General features: G+C 53.3%; 6 protein-coding genes across 6 annotated transcripts; 4 read left to right on the top strand and 2 right to left on the bottom strand.

The window, feature by feature from the left end:
• Nucleotides 1-572: 572 nt before the first annotated feature.
• Nucleotides 573-4,257, top strand: ASPBRDRAFT_419179 (uncharacterized protein). Its single transcript, XM_067624691.1, has 2 exons — nt 573-1,305; nt 1,386-4,257. Exons 1-2 carry the CDS (start codon nt 716-718, stop codon nt 4,249-4,251), a joined length of 3,456 nt encoding a protein of 1,151 aa, XP_067473782.1. The 5' UTR covers nt 573-715; the 3' UTR covers nt 4,252-4,257.
• Nucleotides 4,258-5,781: 1,524 nt separating this feature from the next.
• Nucleotides 5,782-7,491, top strand: ASPBRDRAFT_200853 (phosphatidylinositol-3-phosphate-binding ubiquitin-protein ligase; the record flags this gene model as incomplete). The annotated part of the gene is made up of 2 exons (XM_067621483.1): nt 5,782-6,771; nt 6,835-7,491. 2 exons carry the CDS (start codon nt 5,782-5,784, stop codon nt 7,489-7,491), a joined length of 1,647 nt encoding a protein of 548 aa, XP_067473783.1.
• A 1,044-nt stretch (nt 7,492-8,535) lies between these two features.
• On the top strand, nt 8,536-12,292 carry ASPBRDRAFT_48829 (putative C6 transcription factor (War1)). Its single transcript, XM_067626170.1, has 4 exons — nt 8,536-10,133; nt 10,193-10,476; nt 10,536-11,062; nt 11,133-12,292. Exons 1-4 carry the CDS (start codon nt 8,728-8,730, stop codon nt 11,796-11,798), a joined length of 2,883 nt encoding a protein of 960 aa, XP_067473784.1. The 5' UTR covers nt 8,536-8,727; the 3' UTR covers nt 11,799-12,292.
• Nucleotides 12,293-12,421: 129 nt separating this feature from the next.
• On the bottom strand, nt 12,422-15,044 carry ASPBRDRAFT_419812 (Zn(II)2Cys6 transcription factor). The gene is made up of 9 exons (XM_067624704.1): nt 14,768-15,044; nt 14,599-14,627; nt 14,316-14,510; nt 13,948-14,258; nt 13,619-13,886; nt 13,100-13,558; nt 12,941-13,044; nt 12,786-12,885; nt 12,422-12,706 (listed from the first exon to the last, which is right to left on the bottom strand). The coding sequence occupies exons 1-9, from the start codon at nt 14,776-14,778 to the stop codon at nt 12,570-12,572; spliced, it is 1,614 nt and encodes a 537-aa protein (XP_067473785.1). The 5' UTR covers nt 14,779-15,044; the 3' UTR covers nt 12,422-12,569.
• A 1,772-nt stretch (nt 15,045-16,816) lies between these two features.
• Nucleotides 16,817-19,471, top strand: ASPBRDRAFT_419519 (putative MFS transporter Fmp42). The gene is made up of 4 exons (XM_067624696.1): nt 16,817-17,179; nt 17,242-17,636; nt 17,688-17,850; nt 17,912-19,471. Exons 2-4 carry the CDS (start codon nt 17,249-17,251, stop codon nt 19,344-19,346), a joined length of 1,986 nt encoding a protein of 661 aa, XP_067473786.1. The 5' UTR covers nt 16,817-17,179; nt 17,242-17,248; the 3' UTR covers nt 19,347-19,471.
• A 677-nt stretch (nt 19,472-20,148) lies between these two features.
• On the bottom strand, nt 20,149-22,249 carry ASPBRDRAFT_34977 (uncharacterized protein; the record flags this gene model as incomplete). Its single annotated transcript, XM_067623296.1, has 3 exons — nt 20,149-20,887; nt 20,954-21,461; nt 21,532-22,249. 3 exons carry the CDS (start codon nt 22,247-22,249, stop codon nt 20,149-20,151), a joined length of 1,965 nt encoding a protein of 654 aa, XP_067473787.1.
• Between the last annotated feature and the right edge of the window lie 848 nt (nt 22,250-23,097).

A 23,097-nucleotide genomic window follows, 5' to 3' on the forward strand; every position in this document is an offset into this window, starting at 1 on the left:
TCAGTCAGCCAGCAAGCAAGCAAAGCCCACCCCCCCGTTGATGGTGGATGCATCGGATCGATGGGCCTTTTCGCTCAGCCCGAGCTGGGGGGCCTCGCATACCATTCATGCCAACTTTTTTTTTTTCTTTTTTCTTTTCTTTTACAATTTCATTTTTTTCTTTTTGACCCTTTTTCCCTTCTTCCCCTTTGCCTTATCGCAGATTCTCACAAGTGTGGTGCTTTCTTTTTTCTTGCACAAAGTCTAAAACCGCCCATCGTATCGGGCTTCCCACTCGTTCTCTCAACACTAACTAACCAACTGCTGCTTGCTGCTGACTTCCCGTGTTTACTGCCTCACCTTCCGACCTGGGTATTCCCCTCCCCGCCAACCCCCGAAGTGATGGTGCGCATCCCCTACATCACCAACCTGGGGGAGATCGAGGAGTAATCCACTCCTGTTCTCGGATAGCCCATCATCCACAAGCCACCCTGCCATTTCCTCCCATCCAGCTTCCCCTTCCCTCGCCGTCTCGCCCGTGTGTTTTTCTATCCTACCTGCCGTCCGTTCATTCGTTGAAGCTCGACCGGGAAACCGTCACTCGCTAGACTTGGAGCCTGATCAGGTACCTGAGGTCCTGGAATTGCTGGCATTCTCCGATACCGCCTGGACAACGTGGATTGAATCATTTACGGGGGGACTGACCTCCCCGAGGAGGTCATCCCGTTCGCTATCGATGGCCGAAATGTCTGTCCGTTGCGACGCGAGATGGCACCATGATGCGGCATCCGCTGCTGTCCCCAGAAGACAGGGGATCCAAAGTTTCGGGGTCGTGCAGGAGCAGCAAACGACGCGGCGATGGCGATGGCGCAGAGATCGATCGTGGGTCAGTGGTATTGGCTTGATGTTGGTTGTGCTGTTGATATCTTGGATACCTCCTGCCTCCGCGGTATTGCTGGACTTCGAGAACTGTCTGGATGCCGCTGTAATTCAATCGAACCCACGACAGCTGCAGTTCGTTCCATTGGACGTGTCCGTTGTCTTCAAACAGCATGACGACCTGCATCCTCTGAACATATCGGTGTATGGCAACGTCTCAGGAACCGCGAACGGGGAGTCTTACCCATCGCCGGATGACCCGCAGTGGTCGAACCCGAATGACACTGTCGGAAAGATCGTGGATTTAAATACTGCCAATAATGTATACTCGACACTTTTTTCTTCAATCGACGTTCTGAGCTTTTCGCCTTACCATGAACGCTCAAGATTCTGCGACTCGGTCTTCCAGGGGTCTTGTCCCCTGGGCCCTGTTTTCTACGTCAACTCGTAAGGGCACTCCCTGTTTTCCTCGGCGCTGTTTTCCTCTGGTCTTGCGCACTGGCTAACATAATATTCTCGGCATATAGGTCGGACTTGTCCGCTTTGCGCGCCTTTTCGATTGAACACGATATGCTTTCTTCATACTACTTCTCGACCTTGTCGTCCAGGTTCGTGATCAGATCTGGCGACGCTGCTGATACGGAGCTCGGTTGTGTATCTATCGCAGTCACCCCCGATCTCGGGTCGTCTTTGAGAAGCACCTTGTCTTACATCCCCCTGGTTATTCTTGTCCTGGTCGGAATTGCCACGGTAACGGCTGCGATATATAGCCCATGGGGTACCACAGATCCCTTCCACTGGACTAGTAATTATGGTCGTGACGAAGATGTGCTCCGACTAGTGACGCCCGGGTTTGGAGACTGCCTACAGTATATCCAATTTGCAGTGTTGACCGGCTCTCTATCCCTGAACTACCCTGGTTTCTATCAGCCCGTTATCAGCCAGGTTGCGTGGTCTGTGCTAATGTTCAATCAGAGTTTCCTGGACCCCGGGAACGAGCAAAATCCCGTCAAGGATGGTGTCTATGCCGTTAATGCTACCTACGGATTGGATAGGTTGGATCAATATGTCGGCATGCCTACAGCGCGTGACATCTGGCCGGGGATGATGGTTTGGCTACTGGTTATCTTGGTCGCCGTCACACTATTGATTCAGGTGGTTTTCGGCTTGCGTTCAATCACTCGCAAGATCGCCAATAACCCGGAGGAGGACCTTCGATCCAAGAACATGCCTTTTACCGTTGGGAATATTGTCCGGGTCGTGTTCAATTATCTACTGCTCCCGGTTATATCGATATCCTTTTTCCAATTGGTCATTGCCAGCGAATCCCCAGCATACTCTGTCGCACTAGCAGTGGTGGTCATCTTGATACTCGCCGCCTTCTCCCTGTGGACAGTGCGGCTCATTGCAACCACTCGTCCCAAGTCTTACCTTTTCGACGATCTTTCAACCGTCCTGCTCTATGGCCCCCTTTACAACACATTCTGTGACGATGCAGCGGCATTTGCTTTGGTGCCAATATTCTTGACGTTCGTTCGTGGTATTGCAATTGGAGCGCTACAGCCCTCCGGCATTGCCCAGATCGTGCTGCTGGCCATCTGCGAGGTGGTGTTCATTTTGACCCTGATTGCCTTCAAACCATTTCCGTCGCCAACCTCGATGAATCTCTACCATGCATGCTTCTCCATCGTTCGATTCCTCACGATCCTGCTCAGCGTCGTTTTCGTTCCTTCCTTGCGCATCTCACAGGCCGCTCGAGGTTGGATCGGGTATATTATTCTGTTCCTTCATGCGCTTGTGATGGTCTTCGGTTTCTTTCTGAACGCTTTGCAAACCCTTATCGAAGTCATTGCACGACTTGCAGGTGCGGGAGGCTACGAAGGAGGCATCACTCGGGGTGGCCTTGTCAAGGTTTTCGGTATGCGCCAACTGTCACGGCGTGTGCCCAGACAAAGCGTCGCCACTCGTCAAAGCATGGGATCTGAAGCTGCTATGCTAGCGCACACCGATGACAGACTGTCATCCCAGTTCGACGGGTCGAGACCTCGCAGTCTATCAGGAAGCTCAGCCATGCTTTTGAACCGTGCCGGTGCAAGTGAAGGGCGGGCTAGCGCGATTTTCGACTCAGGAAGTGCGCACGGTGGAAACCATAGTCGGGCAAACAGTAGCGGTTTCTTTACGCCCTCAACCCCGGGTGGCTTTGCTGCCGGGTATCATACCCCAGGAAGTAACTCGCCAAAGAGCGGTCCCGTTTTTGCGGTGCATCCGCATGACCCTTACTATCGACCACCGCGGCCTCGCAAGAAGGTCGTGGATATGGGAGCCGCCGGAGAGAAGGGTAGAGCATCCCGGCACACGCACAGGTCCTTGAGTTATGGAGAGATCGATGATGACATCATTGAAGGGCCGTCGGTCTCTGGAAGGGGCACGCCTACCCCCGCGTATATTCCGGCACCAAAAGATGACCTTGACCTCGATGATCCCCGGCAGTCACGTAAGGACTACGCGGTTCGTGAAGTCGACTTCTACTACCGAGTACGGGGGCCTCCCTTATCCCAGTCGGGTACTCGCAAGTTGAAGACTGGTCCAGCTGACCCCACTGGTCCGGTCTCTTCTGCCACTGGCTTCTTCCGTAGTTTGTTCCGCGGAAAAACCAAGGAGAAGGGGAAGGGCTTCGAGGTCGTACGCAGCAGCAGAGCACCCCCGCCTGGACTCTTCCCTGAAAGTGAAGAGTTCCATGACCAACATGAACCCTATCGAGATGAACCTGACGAGCAGGCTGCCACGGAGCAGAACCGCGAGGCCTCGGAGGCCAGTGCTCAATACCGTGATTCGGATGGTGAAGGAAACGAGCGGTCTACGGAGACGCAGACTGTTCTGCCCAAGGTCGAAACGGGCGGCGACATTGAGCTTCCGAGTCGTGTGGGTTCTCAGCATAGCTCCCAGTCGCCATCTCAATCGGGTGCCCGACGCCAGGGCTCTATAAACTCTCTGGCTCCGGAAGAGCTGGATTTGTCGCAGAACCCTCTCTCCGTGGTGACGGATACAGCCGCCCTGCAATCAATGGAACCCGGTCAGAGAGGGGAACCATCTGTTCCTAATCCTGGTCAACTCCATCCCTCAGCTTCAGTCACGAGTCGGTTACCGTTTAGTGCTACTAGCTCGACCTCCCGAGATCGCAATTTTTCCATTGCCTCCACGACTGCATCCACAACTTCAAGTCGTCGAGTACACGATGGAAGTACTCGTGTTGAGCGTCCATCCAGTATGGGTTACGTTGCGCAGTACCGCACTCAGGACAATATCCACGAAGCCAGTCCGGATGAACCATCATTTGCGGGCAGCGCCGCCGAACTGGTGGATGAAGCGCATCACCACGACGAGGCACACTGAAGGCAGCTTTGTCAATCGGAAGCATGAGCGAAGCTAGTTTTCAAATGGCATTGCTGTGGGGAGGACAAATTTCTTTTCCCAACTGTCTCGTCAACAAAAGGATTATGTGCAAGGAGTTTGTGATATATGGGTTTGGATTTCCGGATTCTGCAGCATTCTGCTGGCCAGCGTGTGTCTTTGTTCCTTTCTTTTTCACTCCTCGTTTTCATTCTTGTATCCATCTTTGTCTTATATCTACCTCCTCTGTCTAAATTCCCTCTGCTCTTGCATCGTGGTCCCCGTTACCGCAGCCACGGTCTCGATGATCCCCTTCAGCTCCTGTAGCCCAGCCAGTCAGGCAAGGGTACGGCCTTCTTTTTTTTGTGTTCTGCAATCCCAGCGTCGCATCTTGTATAGGTTGGCGGTTTCTTTTCGTGTATGGACTGTTAGGCAATAATTTCATTTAACTATAGTGGACGGAGATTGGCGGCCAGGCGTTTACGAGAGTGCTAATAATGCTACAATAAGCGATTATGCTAGTGAAAGAGTTACACCTATACCCAGTAAACACAGCGATTGTAGCTCAATGACATAAAACCGAGTACGAAGCACGAGGATAAGGGTAAGACAGGTGAATTATTAACGGCAGCATAATCCGAGCACTAGCCCATTTCTGAAGAAAGAAGATTTCCTGGTGGCCTGACTGTCAGAGCTGGCAGATCCACCAGATCAGTCGTCCGTATGCAGAGTGTCCCTAGATTCTCCGGCACTTAACCAGTAACACAAATAGTAGCTTTCCCAGGTGGTATTGGCTGGCCTGATCGTTCTCGAACCGGGATCATCGGGTGCGAGCCTCGTGGGTTGACGATAAGAGAGGCACACAGACACACAGACACACACAGAGAGAGACAAAGGCAGAAGAAGCTCATCTTTCGGACCGCCATTTTGCCCCGCGGCCAATCCTCGGCTTGTTGAACGTCAGCCAGCGCCAAAGCGCCTGATCATCACGCCCTCACACCCTCTTGCGGCTGGAAGTATCTTGCTCCTTTTGCAACCGCGTTGGTCATCCCTTTCCTGATCAAAGTGCTTGTCAGCAGGGAGGCACTGGTGCTGGTGTTCTTCAGGGCGCGCGTGCTTCTCCTCCAGATCCAGCCCGAGTCACGAGACCCCCCTCCTGGCCGAAGATTTGCCTTCGACGCCCAAAAGTCCGAACGAACGATTGACTCCCTTTTCCTTTTTTTTTCTTTCCAAACCTTTTGTGTCCACTATCTATCTGCTTTTTGCTTTTTCCAATTCTTCCCCCTTCGTCTTCTTCTCAGAAAGACTGCACTCCAGCATCAGTCTTCCCCCGTCATATACAGCCTTCTACACGCTATCCGGAAACGCGGTTCTGCCTCTGTCCCTTGACCCCCAATCCTGGCCTCGTCGCGCCACTCAGTCAATGACGGACCGTCGTCCAAACGGCGGAGATTAGTCTCCTCTGCAGCGTCCGGCAGACTGTCAGCTTCATCATCATCGACCTTCTCTACGCCTGCTCCTTTCCCTCAGTTCATGTCGTCCCTGTCGAGTCCGGCGTCTTCCAGATCTGCTTCATCAACCGCTGCCGGGACCGCCGCCGCCGCGTTCGCCGCCCCACCGCCTTCTGCTGGTCTCCGGCCTCATGCGAGCTCGGAGCATTTACGGACAAGTGAGGCCGGTCCTGCACTAGATAGACGTACTGAGAGACGGCGATCCACTCTCAGCGGGTCGGATCGTAAGCGACGGATAGTCAGTCTGGAAGCGGATGCGTGGTCGAGGCGTGCAGTTCCCGAGCCGTTGACGGAACCCGGGCCGAGCAGCAGTCGAGCAGCAGCAGCAGCAGCAATGGATAGCAGGTCTATCCCCCGGTTTTCCTCCTTTCAGGCACAGACGCGCCAGAATTCCCTTTCGTCCTATGCCAATCCCATCGATCTAACATCCTCCCCGCCGCAGCAGTCTCGGCCGCAGGGTTCGTCTGGCTCGACCGATCACTATCGTCGGGGATCGTGGTCACGTACAGGTACGGGTGATTACGTGGAGTATACACGGCCGCAATGGCAGCCTGATGCGGAGGTGACGAAATGTCCCATCTGCGGGACGACTTTCAGCTTTTGGTACAGGAAGCATCACTGCCGTAAATGTGGCCGGGTTGTGTGTGCGTCATGTTCCCCCCACCGGATCACCATTCCCCGACAGTTCATCGTGCGTGACCCCAATCGCTCCTATGCATCCTCCTCTTTGATCCCCCCGCGCGTGGACTCGATTGTCAGCTTGGAAGGTGACGATGCGGCCATGTCCCCAACTGCCCTCAATCCGGCGCTGGGAGGCGGGGAGGAGGTGCGGCTGTGTAACCCGTGCGTCCCAGATCCCAACCCAGAACCGCCCCGAGGGTTTGCAACGGTTCGGGGCCGCGGGGAAGCAGAATCACGCTTGGCCTACGCTACTTCATATAATCAATCTGGACATCGGTCTTATCATTCCATGTCATCGCCCGCTAACCAACATCCACACAGTGGAGGTTTGGTGAGTTTCAACGTATGCCTTCTCTCAGTGATCTTCCCCCGCTAATGCGATTGTTTGAAGCAGTCGGGTACGTTTCCCTCACGGCCAGGACGACGGACCGTGGGTTCAAGCGATTATCCGGCGTTTGGTGGAGGACTGGGCGGCGCCTTTGCTCCACGGCTGCAGGAACGGCCCAGGCCCATTGATTACGGCTCATTATCTAGTTCCCGCTTCCATCCTGTCTCAACGGGTTCCGGTGCGTCCTCTCGACCGCTCCCGTATCCAGCTGGGGGAAGTGCCAGTTCATTGCCCGTGTCGTCGACAGCCCGATCTTCATCCCTCGGAATAGCGCCGTGGCGCCGGCCTCGGGTCGAAGAGCGCGATCTTTGTCCGATCTGTGACCAAGAGCTTCCACCTTTGGGTAATAATGGGGACGAGGCTAGTCGAGAGGCACATATCCGTGATTGTATTGAGAGCCATGGTCGACAGGGTCGCTTGTCCCCACAGAGCGGTAGCCCAGCGGCGTCCTCACCCGTTCCAGTTCGTCTTGTCGTGTTCAAGGCGACGGAGAAAGACTGTGTTGGACAGGACGGCGGGTTACAGGAGTGTACTATCTGCATGGAAGAATACGAGGTTGGCCAGTCGCTGGTGCGGCTGGAGTGTCTCTGCAAATTCCACAAGCGATGCATCGTTGAGTGGTTTGAGCGGAAGAAGGAGTGCCCGGTGCATAAAGTCTCCTGAATGAGCCCGATGTCTTCTTCTTGTTGTTGTTTTCTCGTTTCATAGCGGCCCTTTGTACTGTGCAAGTTTTGTAGCGGCTGGATTCCCGCCTATTTCTTGTCGTTTGATGTGGGTTTGCTTCTTTTTTTTTTTTTTTTCCTTTTTGGTGAGGCAAATGTCCCTTCCAAACACCATTTTTCATGAGCCGGCGTCCTGGCCTTGTTGTTTCTTATTTTTTTGTCGCTGATGAGCAACCCGGGGCTTTTGTGCTTGCTTGAAGAGTTACGAGGCTCTCCCTGTGTGTTCTGGATGTTCTTTCTCCCCCCCCCCTCATGCTTTTATGCAACAGTTCGGCGTGTGAGTGATTCTTGGCCATTTAAGCTAGAGCGACTATTGTTTTTACAGCACATTGGATATTCACGAATTCTACACCTTTTACATACCCATCGATCAGAAACACGAGTCGAAAGTAATAGATAGAAACAAACAGGGGGATGGGATGGCAGTTGGTGCACACGTAAGCAGCGATAGGAATGGCAGCCTGAGCGAATGTCGAGTTGTCCAGAGACCAGATAAGGATGGAAGTGCGTTACAGGAGGATTCTTAAATCCTTGGGTGCTTTTTGCAGTTGAAATCAATGATATCTGAGGCAGTGTTATATCTATTATACCTTAAGGCCCAGATTGGGCGAGAGTCGCAGTTAACAAGAAATCGCAGGCGAACAGAAGCCGCCCCTCCACTTGAGGCTCCTTCGCTCGTCTTTCGCGTCTCCGCGTTTTCACTCTCTTCTCTTTTTTTTCTTCTTTACCATCTCTTTCGCCTTGCACGATCTGTCGCATCAAACCCGGCAGTGGAGCTCCGTTTCCTTCGAACGTGGTTCCAGATATCTGATGCATCTGATCCAGAATCCCCTGGAGGCTCCTTTTTAAGGCTTGCAACACCCACCCACTCGCCTGAGGCCTCCACGTCGGCTGTCGGTCACCGACCGTCCGTTTCTCCGACCTTCGCCCAACTCCAAGCCTCCCAAAGCGAGTCTGGCGTTCTGCCTTCCATCCCATCATCTTCTTTTCTTTTAATTAAAAAAAAAAAGTAAGCTTGAGGTTCAGTTCGGTCTCCTTACTATCCCTTCTAGGATTAACGCGGCCAAGCGACCGGAAAATCCTGCCGGTCGTGCTATAATCCGTTGGCCATGGCGACCATCCACCCGTCGTGCAACGCAGGCTGACATGCCATACATAACCCAGTCCCCGCAAACCGATGGAGATCGATCCGCGTCTGCGTGCTGGCAGTGACAGCTCTCCTGCCGGCGGCACCGCAGCCGGTCGTCCATATATCCCTCCCTCGGCCTCCAGACATCATCCCGACCCCAATGCCGGCGGTCCCTCCGCTCTGGCACGCAGCGGCGATTACCCCGAGCCACCGTCCCCTTACTCTCCCGCTGACCAGCTGCGATCCGCCGTCTCGTCTGCAAGTGGGCCCGGCTACTACGGCAGCGCCGCGCACTCCCAGTCGACGCCATCTATATACCGAAGCGCGCCTGAACCTGGCTCTGTGCCCAGCACGTCCTCTCGACTCGATTCGGTCGATCCAAGCGATCCGTATGCCGAACTACGACGTCCGCGCGCCTGCGAAGCATGCCGACAACTCAAAGTCCGATGCGAGCCCGATCTCAGCCATCCCAATGGGACGTGTAAACGGTGCGCCAAGGCCGGCAGAAACTGCGTCGTGACCCTTCCCACGCGCAAGCGCCAGAAGAAGACCGATAGTCGGGTGGCGGAGCTGGAGAGAAAGATTGATGCCTTGACGGCAAGCTTGCAGGCCTCCCAGGGCCACGAACCGCACCCTCTTCCGCCACCCGCCCCTCTTGAGCCGCCCCGCGAGGAACATGCGGGAAGGCGCTGGCTTTCATCCACGACGCACGCCTCTGCTAACGGGTCGATACCCCTGAGGTCACCATCTAGCACGGCGGGAAGCAAGCGGCGGCACAGTGGGGAGATCAAGGAGACCGCTCGAGCGTCTTCTCGCACGTCGAGCCCTTCCGACGACCAATCATTGTATAACAAGGCTCTCAAACAATGGCGGGCTATGGGATATGGACCGGAGTCCCAACCCAAGGATACGGCCAGCGAGGGAGGGGGTGATCTGATTGACAGAGGCCTCGTGAGTGAGACGCTGGCTCAGGAGGCATTCACAAAATATACAGACCGTATGGCCCACCTCATACCTATGGTGGTTTTCCCCCCAGGCACAACAATGGATGAGGTGCGGCAGAAGAAGCCGGTGCTCTTCCACTCTATAGTCGCGGCAGCAATCGGTACTATTCAACCGCAGGTGCAGCTGTCTCTGCTGGATGATTTCTACAAAGTGCTTGCAGAACGCGTCATGGTGAAAGGTGAAAAGTCTCTGGATTTAGTCCAGGCGATCTTGGTGTGCTGCAACTGGTACTCGCCACCAGACAACTTCGAGGAGGTGAAATTCTATCAGTTGTCAAACATTGCTGTCTCAATAGCAATGGATCTGGGTCTCAATCGGAAGGCGATCCCCAAGTCGCGGCCGTTCGCTATAGTCAAGGAGCTTATCTCGAAGAAGTCATCTATCGTCGTAGACCTGGATTCACCCGAGGCAAGACGGACTTGGCTTGCTTGTTATTTCATCGCCGTACAGTACGCCTCTCAGTCTTCCCCTACTGATTGTGCTCATTGGTCGCTAACAATCCATACAGGGTCGCCGTCTCTTTGAGGCGTGTGAATCTAGTCCGATGGATGCCCTATATGGACGAATGTGTGGAGTTATTGGAGAAGTCCCCAGAGGCGCTTCCAACCGACAAGGCCATGATTCAATGGGCGAAGCTGGCCCATATCCTGGAAGATATCGCCGTCCAGTTCACTAGCGACGACGCCCCTACCGTCTCATCCTTCTCGGATCCGAAGTTCCTCTATACGCTCCGAGTCCTCGAGAGACAACTCGACCAATGGCGGCGAGAAACTCCGCCGGAGCATCATTCCCGTACGTTGGAATTCCCGCATCCCCAGGCGTAGACTCCACTTACTGACCGCAGTCTCCAGCCATCATGAGGCAAGCCGAGTGCATCATCAACCTCTTCTTACACGAAAACGCAATGCACGTAGAATTCAACAAGGATGATCCCAAATCAGCCAACGACGATCTCGCCAGCCCCACCAGCCCAGCTCACATCAACGCCCTAAGCACCTGTCTCACCTCCATCCACGACGCTATCGACATCCTCTGCTCCATCGAAACGAAAGATCTAGTCTTAGTACCGACCGTCGCTCTGGCCCGAACATCCTTCGCCATCGTCGCCCTCATCAAGATCTACTCCATCGTCTCGAGCCCAGACACCCGCATGGCCCAAGTCATCGACCTAAGCAGCCTCAAAACAGAATTCTACCTGGACAAAGTCATTCGTCATTACACCAAAGCCGGCGAAACCCCGGGCGGCCGCACCCCGGCCAAATTCAGCGTCGTCCTCACCTTACTCCGGAACTGGTTCATGAAACGCAAAGACCAGGGACCCGTCCTCAAGGAAGCATTGTCACTATACAAATGCTCTTCTGATGACGATAAACCTCAGGTTCGTTTACCCCTTCTTTCTTTCCCCTTTCATCCTCCACTATCAGATCACACCCGCTCACCATTACCAGCCACCTCCCAAACCAGGCCAAACCCCCCTCCACCTCCTCAGCGAAGTCGCTATGGGCGAGCCCCAATCTCGCTCTACCGCTGGCACCACAACCACCAACAACCCATCTCCGAACCAAACAACAGCATCAATAACAACAACATCAACAACCAGCAGACCCATCTCCTACACACCCACCAACACAACATCAACAAGCTACCCCGACCTCCTCACAACCCAACACCAACCACAACACTCCACGACAACAACAACATCATCATCATCAGACCTAACCGGTCCCCCTCACTCTCTCAACCCCAGTCCCGGCTCCGGTCCCGACTCCACCACCGAACCACCACCCTCGTCGTCCAACTGGGTCCAGTATCCCCCTCCTCAACCTCGTCAGTTCTACCCTGCTTTCAGCCCCGGGTACCAGGATTTACAGGGGTTTGGCGGGGCTGATCCGAATAGTGGGAGTGGTGGGAATGGAATGGTGGTGCCTTCTGGTGGTGCTGGTGGTGGTGCAGAAGGAGGGGGAGGGGGAGGTCCGATACAGGGACTTTTTGTTCCTGAGCTGGGAATGCAGATGGGGTTTGATCCAGAAAATCTTTTTATGTTGGGGAATATGCTTGGGGATGAGATTCTCAACCTGCCGTTTCAGGCGGATGGGGGCATGGGATTTTATTGAGTTGGGCTAGGTTGTGTTTTGCGGTGCGGATGACTGAATATAGTGGTTGAATTTGTGTATATATATATCTTGATGATATCCCAACTCTTCTTGGCCAATTATTTTTTTATGATGTGTAGTATCTATACTATTCGAGTACAGGTCTGGGTATAGTAGTTGTATACATAGGAAAATGTCATGAAACTAAGCTATTTTTGTGTTCGTCCGCTGGTGTAGATGATCGGATATATGTTCCTCGACTCGCGCTCCAACACTGAGGATCGGCTTCCTCGCCAAACGTCCAGACCGGTAACATCAACCAAACCGTTCACGTGCGGTACCCAGTCAAGAGGCTTATCATTGGAGTTAGTGGGTATGGTCATAAGCCCCACTTCCTCACTCAGCGCGCCACGGCGAATTAGCGAGGTAGAATCCCAACAGCCTCCTCTCGGGTCCCACACACTATTGTGATAAAGTGCGAAAGGAGCCGAGTCCATTCGGCCGAGGCTGCATTAGCGAGGAAACAGCTGGCTTGCTGATCGGCGTGCCAGACTGCCAGTCTGCAAGCCGGTGTACTCCGGCATTGGCTGGAGCTCTTCCCCACTTACTGATCATGATTCGTAGCGAGCCATCGGATAAAGTAAAGAAACAGCGGTCAGGTGCGAGAAAGACCCTTTCGGGGATTTTGGTGGTGTTCAAGCAATCGTGGATTGTCACAAAGTGAATGATCATCACGGCGCGGTTGAGAAGCACGCGCAGAATGACTTGAATTAGCCGATCAATCATTAGCTTTCACCGGACAGTCAAGCGCCACTCTTGGCTTAGCTTCTGAACCATATATGTCCATGGCCAGCCATTTTCAGCTTCGGTCCTCCGAAGAAGGTCCAACAAACATGTCTGCGCTAGAGGGTCACGAATCCAAGAGCCGCCTGGTGGACCAATTCACCAGTTAGTGGGCTTCCGTATCCAGCAGGTGGGCCATAGCCTAGGGCAGGAATTATCACTTACAGGCGCACAGTGCGTGACACGCCATGATGCGCAGAGATATTTCGTCATCAACCGACAGTGCAATTCCAAACAAAATGCTCAGACTCTGCATCATATTTCCCTGAACAGCACTAATTAGGTCACTTCCTGCGGAGTTGCAGTCTGTGGCAACGTACCTCGGTCATCTGGATATCTTGTGGGTTAGCGCCCGAATAGAGGGCCCTGAGTTCGTGTTGTAAGATCAAAGCTCTGGCCATACAAATATGCTGTACTGCGATCGCTAGAAGGGGCGTCAACGGTCGGGTTAACCATACTCCCAAAGATCTTTGACATACCATGAAGTGACTTGGTAAACCAGACCACTGGAAAAGGTCTGCCAATTCTTGTATCTGCAGCGGAATAATGCAGTGGTCGAAAACTATCCGGCTTCTCCAAATCCCAAGCATGGATCCTTCGTTTCAGGGTACTCCTACTCACCACTTCCATCTCCAGCGATGGATTTACCCCGTAGCAGTGATTGATCGTCTCTGCAAGAAGCCAAATGGCCCTATGCGTCCAATCAAGATCCTTTCGAGACGAGTCGTGCTGCCACAAGAGGTACAGTCTATCCCCGAATGGACTCAGCGTCAACCGCAGTGGCTTTTGATATGCCAATGCAAATTGAATATCTTGCATCACAAAAACCCAAAACGAAGCTTCTGCGAGCCCCCCTGAAGTAGCGCATTCGACTTGAGAGCTGATATAGACTGAACCGGCCAGGAGATGTCGTTGGAGGTCGTTCGACGGACTGTGGGCTGTCAATGATATTAGGATGTTTTCTATCGGATTAGAGGGCTGATCCAACGGTAACATACAGGAAATCTGCTCAAAGAAGCGTAATATCACGGTAGAGGCAAGAAGGATATCAATACTGATCTCAATCTCTTTGTTTTCCAGAACAGGCAACAGAATCCCAATGCACCGCTCATGATACTCATCTGCGGTATTCGGGGGAATATTATGATTTGTATGGGAGAGATGACGGGCTGCTATAGCCAAACATGCGTAGAGTAGAAGGGGGTTCGTAGGTGCCCGTTCCACCACATCCAAGGAGAAATGTCTCTCATGATCGCAAACATCCAACTAAAAAGCGACGATTAGCCTTAATCCAACCGTATCGTGATCGAAGAATGGGGTAAAGCACCCATGGGCCGAGCGTTTTTCGGAAGTGCCGAAGGAGGAACGCCTCATTGAAACTCGCTACTTTCTGTCGATCGCGGAGTTCATCAAATGCAAAAGGTAGAGTGACTGGTTCCAGGCGCTGCGGCGGAAAGGCCGTGGAAGGGGTTGTGACACTTGGAGACAGTACAGGCTGAAGGGCATGCGATGACGTGGGAGTTGCCATGGAAGTTAGAGACCGACGCTTGATTGCGTCTTTCCGAGATGCTGTTGGAGGGTTTACCGGGAGAACATGATAGTCGGCCGCTGTACGATCTGTTTCGTCCTCGAAGGAGACTACGGAGCCTTCATCAGTACGGTGTCTTAAACCTTCGTTCTTGCCGAGGAACCAACCTTGCGCAGGCATTCCAACCCATATTTGATCGGGAGGGAACGCGAGGTCGCTTTCGCCGTAGCGAGGAGGGCCTTTTGGACGCAGCGATGGATTTTGCCCGTGTCGGAAAGTGACCTCTTCTGTCTTCGTTGGTGCCGGGATACACTGTCGTCCCGATCGCTGGCATCGCAAGCACGAGGACCCCGTCTTGTCACCTAAACATCTCACAGTTAGATCTGCTGGATTGGAAAGCCGGCCATGCCCATCCGATAAACCGGTTTGCTGCAGGAGAAAGCGAATTACATTTGAGATGGCGTTGACGGCAGGTGAGACTGAACGTAAATGGTTGCATTAGCTTGGTCGAAAAGCAGCGGCCGCATGCCGCCCAAATGGCATCCCAAAGAACTGGGCAATAATGAAGATAGAAAGAAAGAAAGAAACAAGATTCGCACCAGGGGTCATCAGAACTTACCACCCCCTCATCACGTTGTTGTCAGGTCGGTCCTCGACAGGCAGTCGCAACAGTAGCCATGGAGGGGCAGAGGCATCAACGGCAGGACGCAGCCATTGATGTGCGAAGATAAAGAGGAAGCAGCAGCAGCAGAAGAAAGGGGAGTCAGGCCGAGTCGATGTTTGACTACTCGGCTGCAGCTAAAAGCGACCGCCTCAGCGACGGTGATTAGGATGGGCAGAACAATGTTCAACGGTTAAATGCCCAATGGAGGATGGTTCATGCGGAGTGGAGCGCCGGCGTGATGGCCATGGAGCCCCCAGAGCAAATAAGGATTGGAGGGGGCGAGAAAAAGGGAAAAAGAACCCTATACAGAAACGAGAACGGCTCGAGTCGATCTCTTCCTTAGCGTGAACACCAGACCCGACCTTTTTTTTGCCAGTCGCTCCAGGTTTCAGCCTTTCAGGGGCCCAAACCGAACCCAAAACATGGCCGGCAAAACGGTTCCCCATCACACCCGGAAAACAAGCCAGCGCGCCCGTTTTTAATTTCCCTGGATACAATATGGGGGGAAAGTCTAGCCAGGGTTCGGGAAATGATGCTGCTGCTTCGATTGTCGCTACTTTTTCTCTCCGACGAGCGCATGGTGATGGACACACACGCCCGCCTCTGATCACTGCCCGAAGCAGAAAATCCTCACGAGCTAAATGGGAAGTCCACCAGCGCCGGAACGTTTCGGTTCAAGCTAGCCTAGCGAGGAAAGCAATGGACACTTTTTATTGCACCTTTCGTCAGGAGCTCCATCCAACTTTCAGCTACCAGCAACTATGTTCTTGGAGCTCTGGGGGAAGGGCAAAAAAAAAGTCTGCGAGGTGACGGACTTTTTTAGGGTGTCAGCCGTGCATGGCCCCGGTGGGCTCCAGCTGCCAACAACCAGCCACGGTGACCTTAGTATTGATCATCCTAGCCAGCCTGTGGGTTGTTAGTGAGCATTTCGGATACATCGCTATTGACCGGTAATGACCATTCGACAGAGGCTTACTGCTAAGTCCCCCTACCCCTGCCACTCGACGGGCCTAGATTGTGACTGCCGGCGCCATTGGCGAGGGAACCTGAGGCCCCCTGTTGAACCTATCTGTTGCTCACGCAGATCCTAGGCCTATGTCCGTTGATTTCCCCTTTTGACATTGCTGCTGTCGAGCGAATTGTTTGATTCACCAAGGTGAGGGGTGTGCCGCAGCTCCAGCCTCCGGATGGTCCGTGAACACAGTTTCTCCGCTTGTATCTAGTGTGGTATGGTGGCCACTGCCAATCAGAAGGGCCGGAATATTTTCAGGACAGAGTTACTAGGCAAGAAAAGCAAACGACAGCGCATCAGTGGTGGTGAGAGGCGTTCAGTGACTCGTCAACCCATCGAGGCAGCGGTCTGCCTGCGTAGGGGACATGGCAATTGCCCATTGTATGGTTAGAAGGTGGTCTAGACGTAGTAGTCTCCTGATGAAAAAAGCTCTCCCTGGTGGCACCACCGATCCAGCGGCACTAAGTAGGACCCCGTTTTGTGATAGTTTTTGGGTTCCCGCAAGTACCCAGCACACGAGTCTGCCGCTACTCAGATCCGAAATCCGAAGGAGGAGGTTCAGGCCAATGACATAGGGTAGTCATACAACCTTTTGGCGCAGCTGAGCCTTCAGGGAGACTGGAGGGTCTAAAGCCTTGGGGGGCTTGTAGATCATAAAGCTACGCGAGCCAATTGACATCTGATAAGCTTTCCAAACAATTATATATTCGGGCACAAATCGGGTCGGAGGAAAGTAAAAATGGCAGGAAATAGTAAAAACCTGGAGAGAACCATGATCAGAGAAAATAAGACGAGCAGGGGAACTTGAAGCCAAAAAGCCAAAAGGCAATAGAGTTTTTCATCCAACCCCCCCCCCAAAATTGGGGACAACAAAGAGACAAACAAACAAGAGAAAAAGGAAGGAACGAAGGCGTGACCGAAAACAGCAGGCGCGGGGAAAGCAGCAGTCAGGTGATTGATGGCAAGCGCATCGCCGCTTCTTCTTTGGGCGGCGCAGCACAGAAGTCCCGGATCGGCGATGCATTCAATCACTGTCCGACGTTGACTCTTTCTGTGCGCCCAAATGCAATTGATCCTCCACTGCAGCAAGGGATCCTCGTTCAACGCTTTATCTGCCCTATCTACTACCCCATTCCACATATCCTTTCGGCTTTTGAAGCTTCTCCGCCCCTCCTTTTCCTGATCGACGGGCCGAAAACGGGTCGGACTCCACAGCCAACCAGACATCGTCATAGCTTGTCCCTTACGAATACTACCTCGCATATCTGCTACCACAATATACTCTAGTAACAGCTGAACTATATATATCTGGACGCTCGGCGGACCAGAAATACGGGGTAGGGGGATTGTCCAAGGTAACCCAACCGAAACAAAGCAAATATCTGTCTAGCCATGCCTAACCTCTCAGTGCACCCAGTAGAGAAATGTCTCTCCATCGCATCTCTTTCTTAGAGTCTTGGGAACAGAACCCTGCTGCATTCCGCCGGCAACCGAGACCAGAAGACTCCGAAGATGATGATGCATATCATGATCTCCCGGAGCCTTCACTGTCATCATCCTTTCAGTCCAACATTAGTAGTCGTCTTACCTTCCGAGATCGACTGAACTTTAATCCTTATGCTGGACCCGGTTGGAACGAGACCTTCGTGGATGAGCCCGATAGACCCTACAGGACTTCCTCCCCCAGGCGCCCCCCGGCTGAGGAAGCCGAACCCGTAGATCAACCAGAAGAAGGTGATATATTGAGGCCACAGCAATCGGTGGGCCTAGAGACTACGGGTGCCTTTGAGGTTGGCCGCTCGAAACGAATCTGTAAGTTGGCTGTCTCAGTGGGACTATGCAAACTCTGATATTGTCCTAAAGTGCAGGTATGTATCGCAGTTGTATACTGCTTGTTCTCTGCAGGAATCGTCTTCGGATTTGCGGCAATCAAGCCTGTCCTGGTCAAAGAAGGAGTCTACCGCAACCTGTGCTCAAAGGACGAGCTTGATAGCGGCTCAGATGTATGCTATCGTCAGGACCTTAGGTGCGTCATTTCAGCAGACCGATCCTTATTAACCTATAAGATACTAACGGGTTATTTCCAGGCTAAACTTAATGTTTACGGTAGCCGCCGTTGCAACAAATGTGTCAGCCTTGCCCGTGGGTGCGATACTAGACACCCATGGCCCACGGGTGTGTGGCATCATCGGCAGTATCTGTTTAACCGTTGGCAGTCTTTTACTCGGGCTCGCCCATAAACTTTCCTTTGACGCTTATTTATCAGGATATCTCTTTCTATCCCTCGGAGGACCCTTCATATTCGTCCCGTCATATCAACTGTCCAACACCTTTCCGACCCATTCTGGTCTTATCCTGTCCACCCTCACAGGTGCCTTCGACGCTTCCAGCGCACTCTTTCTCGTGTTTCGGCTGTTAAACGAAAAGTCCGATGGCGTCTTCAGTTCATCTCGATTCTTCCTTATCTATCTTGTTGTACCAGCCTTCATTTTGACTGCTCAGCTAACGGTCATGCCCACAACATCCTACAAGACGGCAGGAGAGCTTGTCCAGCAAGCGGAAGACCAAATCGTAGCGGAGGCAGCTGACCGGGTGGATGAAGCTATTGATGACCGTAACGAAGGAGAACGGCAGCGCAATGACCGTCGCCTTCAGCGGCAGACTGTCATCAATCAAATCGAGGACTTGCTACATACACCTGCGCCCGAGCAGGACACTCAGTCACCACTCGAAGCAGAACAGACCGGGCCTATCCCTCACACAGCTGGCGGCGTCTGGGGTGCCCTGCATGGCCGCTCAGCCTTGCAGCAGATTCGCACCCCATGGTTCGTGCTCATCACTCTCTTTACCGTCCTTCAAATGCTTCGAATCAACTACTTTGTCGCCACCATTCGCCAACAATACGCGTATCTTCTGCACTCGTCTGAGCGTGCCAAAGCGCTGAACTCCACTTTCGACGTCTTACTCCCTCTCGGCGGTTTGATCTCCGTCCCCTTCACCGGCGCTATTCTCGACAACGCTAGCACCCCAGTCGTGCTTGGTATCCTCGTTATGACCGCCACGGTCATTGGCCTCCTTGGCTGCATCCCCAGCATCCTCGCCGGCTACGCCAATATCATCCTCTTCGTCATCTACCGGCCCTTCTACTATACATCAGTCTCTGACTACGCTTCTAAAGTCTTCGGCTTTCAAACCTTCGGCAAGGTATACGGCCTCATCATCTGTCTTGCAGGAATGGGAAATTTCGCCCAGACGGGCCTCGACACCCTTGTCTTCCGCGTCTTCCATCGCAATCCCATCCCCGTCAACGCGATACTTACAGGATTTACATTCGTCGTTGGTCTTATTTTGGTCGCATACGTCTCATGGCAGGCCAAGAGGCTGGCCGCCGCCAAGTTAGCCACAGAAAACGCCACTGATGGGGCCAACGCCGAGAGTGGACTCGTGGCAGGCCAAGATGATCGGGTACATGCTCGTGACTGGTTCGCGGATGAGAGGACACCGCTGCTGGGTGATAGATGACTTACGTCGATCTTCCTATGCAGCTGGGGGCCCGTCTTTGTAAAATGCCTTGCCCGGAGAACAGGGTTTTTTGATTCAGTTTGGGTTTCATATACCCGGCGGTTCTGGTTCATGCCTATACATTCCTTTTGTTGTAGATAGATGCATACTAGATAGCTGCAGCAGTTTGGATTTTTATTGTTTGGATGTGATGATTTGTCATGCCTAGGGACGCACCACAACACCAGGATGTTTTTTTCATTCTTTTTTTATGTTCATCATATACTTAGTCTCAAACAAGCTCAGTCCAGATCGACCAATTCCAATACGAGCATCATTCATGATAAATGATAATGTTCATTCATTACCTACTTACTATATTCCCTCCAGTTCTCTTCCCTTCCACCGTTTATGTACTCCTTGTAGTTACACAGCTCAAGCAACGATCTAATGTACTTTGCACTTGGAAAACCATCTGGACTGGATAACAAGCAACCGACAATGCACGCCCGCCCGCACGAACGACCAACACACGAAGCAGGTATCCGTTAACCCTGCAACACCTCACAAACAAACACCCTTTCCCCTGCTTCTGCTGCTGCTTCATAATCTCGTAACTCATACTTATCTACCACACTTCCTTCCAGCGGGGTATATAGAAAGCCAAATTAAAATATCAAATATAAAAAAAAAAAATTGAAGAATAAAATGAGGATAGACCACTAGATAAGGCACCTAATAGGGGGTGTAAAGACCAATTGTAGATAGAGAGAAGGTAAAGATGCATTAGAATGGCCATGGAGTGAGTGTGTGGGGGGATACTTCACTCCATTCTGACCATTGCTAGTTTCACCTCCGCCCACAGATCACTACCCGGTCGATCGCAGGCACGATCAGACCAGACCATCAGACCGAGAAGTTTGCGGGCGTCGACCCAGGATCTGATGCCGTGGCTGACGGCGGCTTGGCTGAGAACGTGGACGAACCAGGCTCGTTCGGGACGCTCGTAGGCGGCGATGCCGCCCAGGACGAGGACCCAGAAGAGGGCGATGCGGGCTTGCGGGTGACTCCAGGTGGAGGCGAGGTCGGAGATTTGGAGGACGTTTTGGATGAGCTTGGCGAGTTGGCCCAGGGGCGTACTTTGATAAGGGAGGGGGAAGACGACGCCGACGCCGTAGATGAGCGCCGCGAGACGGCAGGCGTCGTAGATGATTTCGTGCGGTTTGTAGGCGGCAAAGCCGTCGAGTTGGCTGGCCGCCGGGAGCGAGAGGAGGGTATACTGGGTGAGGTTGCGTTGGTCGGAGATGAGGGAGTAATCGGGGTTGACGAGGTGGGCTTTGAGGTGCTCCTCGACGAGTCTCATGTAGAAATGCATGGCGTATAGGACTTCCACCAGTTCGGCCGTGAGGCCGATGTCCCGGAGTGGTGCGTATCGGCGCTCCACATCGATGGTTGTGAAGCCAAGCATTTTCTGCAGGCTGAAGTTTCGCCGCTCGTCGAAGAGGGGAATGAAGGTGAAGACGGGTGGCATGAGGAAGGTGCTGCAGGTCACGATGTCGGAGCTGAGAATTGAAGCAGGATCGTCAGTCATCATGAGTCGGGGAATCTCGAGGTAAATAAGAACTTACAATGACAGAGTTGCAGCCAGCCCCGGTAGAGTCAGGTTCTCGATACCTCCCCGTAACCGCACCATCTGTATCAGACCTTTGATATGAACCAGGTTTGGCGGAAGGGCCCCGTATACGTCTAGCCACTGCAAGCGTGGTAGCGGCGGATCGAACGGCGGAGTGCGATGGATGCCCCGCCCATGGTCTTCGGCGACATTATGTGCCATGCAAATAACAGCGAGAATCACGGAATCGCACACCGCTCGATTGGGATTGCTGACTTCCCGTGTAACGTTCTGGATGGTTTCCAGTTCACACCACTGCAGGATCCGCTGCTCTTCTGGCAGGAACGATTCCCGGTCAATCCAGCCATTGAGCCACCGAAGGCGCTTGTGTGAGAGAGATCCGAACACGAAAGCGGTAAATAAGGTGCGGTCCTGTAACGCGAGGGGCAACCAGTTGGTGCTGGATGGTCGTGTCTCCTGACCGGGAGAGACGGGGGTCAGACCGGGCCACAGGACATAGAGACCTACGAAACGCCAAATGTCAGTACTCTGCAAACGGATGTAAAGGGTAACGAAAAGGAGATGTGCACGAACAGTATTCTTCTGTCGCCGCAATTTCCGTTCTCGCCAGATCCATTGGGTGTGTATGAAACGGGTCGACGGCAGCACAGCCAAAATTCTCAATGAACCCCATGGATGTAGCTGACGCGGGATCTGGCGCGCTGAACGAATCAGACGTCGTCGCAGCCCTTTTCGTAGTTTCGCTTTGGTCATAGGGTGTGTCATCGAGCGTTTGTTGCTGGAACTGCCAGACTGTGTCGGGGGATAACTCCAGCTCTTCCGGGTCAAAGTAGAAATGCGACTCGCCTGCCACGCCGTGCGCCGAGGGCGGACAGTCAGCCGATCCATAGTCCGGAGATTGGGAGGAAGAATCCGATGAAGTTCGTGTCCCGGATGGAGGCGTGTGGTGTGAGGGGAAGGCCAGGGGAAGGGCGGAAGGCGTTAGAGCGGCGGGGGAGGGAGAGCCGTTCGGGGGCGTCAATAGATGGAGGCCTGGGCCGGGCGGAACTGAACCCTGCGGCGGAGACTGACTGGTGGCATCCGGGGACGAGGAAGACGACTGAGATAGATTGCTGTCGGGCGATTCTGGGCCGGACGAACGGTCTTTGGTCTGGTCGGAGATCCATTTGCCCACGTGGGCGCGGACCAGCCGCTGGATTTTAATCCGCTCCGTCTCGGATGCTGGGCGCGCATTGACGAAGTGAATGGCGTCTTTCTTTCGCCCAGGGGCGACACTCTTGGTAGACGCCATGAGGGCTTTGTCTTCTTCTTTTTCTGCTTCGCTTTCTCCCACCGCTAAGGGTCATTGCCGATCAAGAGCACAGGATGCGACGAGGACGGTTGAGTACGGTGGACACCCCGGATAGCATTCTGTTTCCGACTGAGGCGAGATTAAAGCGAAGAGAGGAGGTTGCTTAGGCGCAGCAGGGGGGCGAGGATGGTGGTGGTGGTGAGGATGGCAGGGGTAGTCGTGGTGGTAGTTAAGGCGGAGGCGGCTCGATTGGGCTGCATTAATGAGGGACGGACGAGACGCGAGAGGAGGGGAGAATCATCGGACCGACGTATGGCGCTGATCTGCGGGTTTGAATGGAATTGGATGCCGGAGGAAGTGTCTGCAAAAGCAAGAGGGGGAGAGACGAGGAAAAGAGGAAGAGGAAGAGGAAGAGGAAGAGGAAGAGGAAGAGGAAGAGGAAGCAGGCGGAAGAGAGAAGGGGGGGGAGGGGGCGAGGATGGATGACGGAGAGGATGGGGAGAAATTGGGGGGCGCGGATAAACTTGGGGGAGAGGAGGAAGACTATCCGCGAGAGAAAAAAGAGAGAGAGGGAGCGAGACAGAGATAGACAAGAGGTCCGGGGGCGAGAAAGTTAAGTTAAAAAGAGAAGAAAAAGAGCGAGCAAGAGAGAGAGAGAGAGAGACAGAGACAGAGAAGGAGAAGCGACAGGCAAGAGCAGGAAAAAAGTCCAGGAAAAGCGGCGCGGATCGTCGCTGAAGAGAGCCAAAAAAGCAAAATCCCCAACCATTGAAGGAGCCAAACGATTAATTCGTGCCTGTCAAACAACTACTCCATCCTGACTGAACTTAGATGCGTTTGTACTTCCG

This window comes from Aspergillus brasiliensis (assembly GCF_001889945.1).
Source record: "Aspergillus brasiliensis CBS 101740 unplaced genomic scaffold ASPBRscaffold_20, whole genome shotgun sequence".
NCBI classification, from domain to species: domain Eukaryota; kingdom Fungi; phylum Ascomycota; class Eurotiomycetes; order Eurotiales; family Aspergillaceae; genus Aspergillus; species Aspergillus brasiliensis.

What these genes read in the sequence shown, in the direction of transcription:
- ASPBRDRAFT_419179 (XM_067624691.1), top strand. Translation starts at nt 716, where the DNA reads ATGGCCGAAATGTCTGTCCGTTGCGACGCGAGATGGCACCATGATGCG. An exon ending in CCTGTTTTCTACGTCAACTC is followed by an intron (nt 1,306 to 1,385) that starts GTAAGGGCACTC and finishes CTCGGCATATAG; the next exon opens with GTCGGACTTGTCCGCTTTGC.
- ASPBRDRAFT_48829 (XM_067626170.1), top strand. Translation starts at nt 8,728, where the DNA reads ATGGAGATCGATCCGCGTCTGCGTGCTGGCAGTGACAGCTCTCCTGCC. An exon ending in TCCGCCGGAGCATCATTCCC is followed by an intron (nt 10,477 to 10,535) that starts GTACGTTGGAAT and finishes CGCAGTCTCCAG; the next exon opens with CCATCATGAGGCAAGCCGAG. An exon ending in CTGATGACGATAAACCTCAG is followed by an intron (nt 11,063 to 11,132) that starts GTTCGTTTACCC and finishes CACCATTACCAG; the next exon opens with CCACCTCCCAAACCAGGCCA.
- ASPBRDRAFT_419812 (XM_067624704.1), bottom strand. An exon ending in CTTCTTTGAGCAGATTTCCT is followed by an intron (nt 13,559 to 13,618) that starts GTATGTTACCGT and finishes TATCATTGACAG; the next exon opens with CCCACAGTCCGTCGAACGAC. An exon ending in AAGATATCCAGATGACCGAG is followed by an intron (nt 12,886 to 12,940) that starts GTACGTTGCCAC and finishes AGTGCTGTTCAG; the next exon opens with GGAAATATGATGCAGAGTCT.
- ASPBRDRAFT_419519 (XM_067624696.1), top strand. Translation starts at nt 17,249, where the DNA reads ATGTCTCTCCATCGCATCTCTTTCTTAGAGTCTTGGGAACAGAACCCT. An exon ending in TGGCCGCTCGAAACGAATCT is followed by an intron (nt 17,637 to 17,687) that starts GTAAGTTGGCTG and finishes ATTGTCCTAAAG; the next exon opens with TGCAGGTATGTATCGCAGTT. An exon ending in TGCTATCGTCAGGACCTTAG is followed by an intron (nt 17,851 to 17,911) that starts GTGCGTCATTTC and finishes GGTTATTTCCAG; the next exon opens with GCTAAACTTAATGTTTACGG.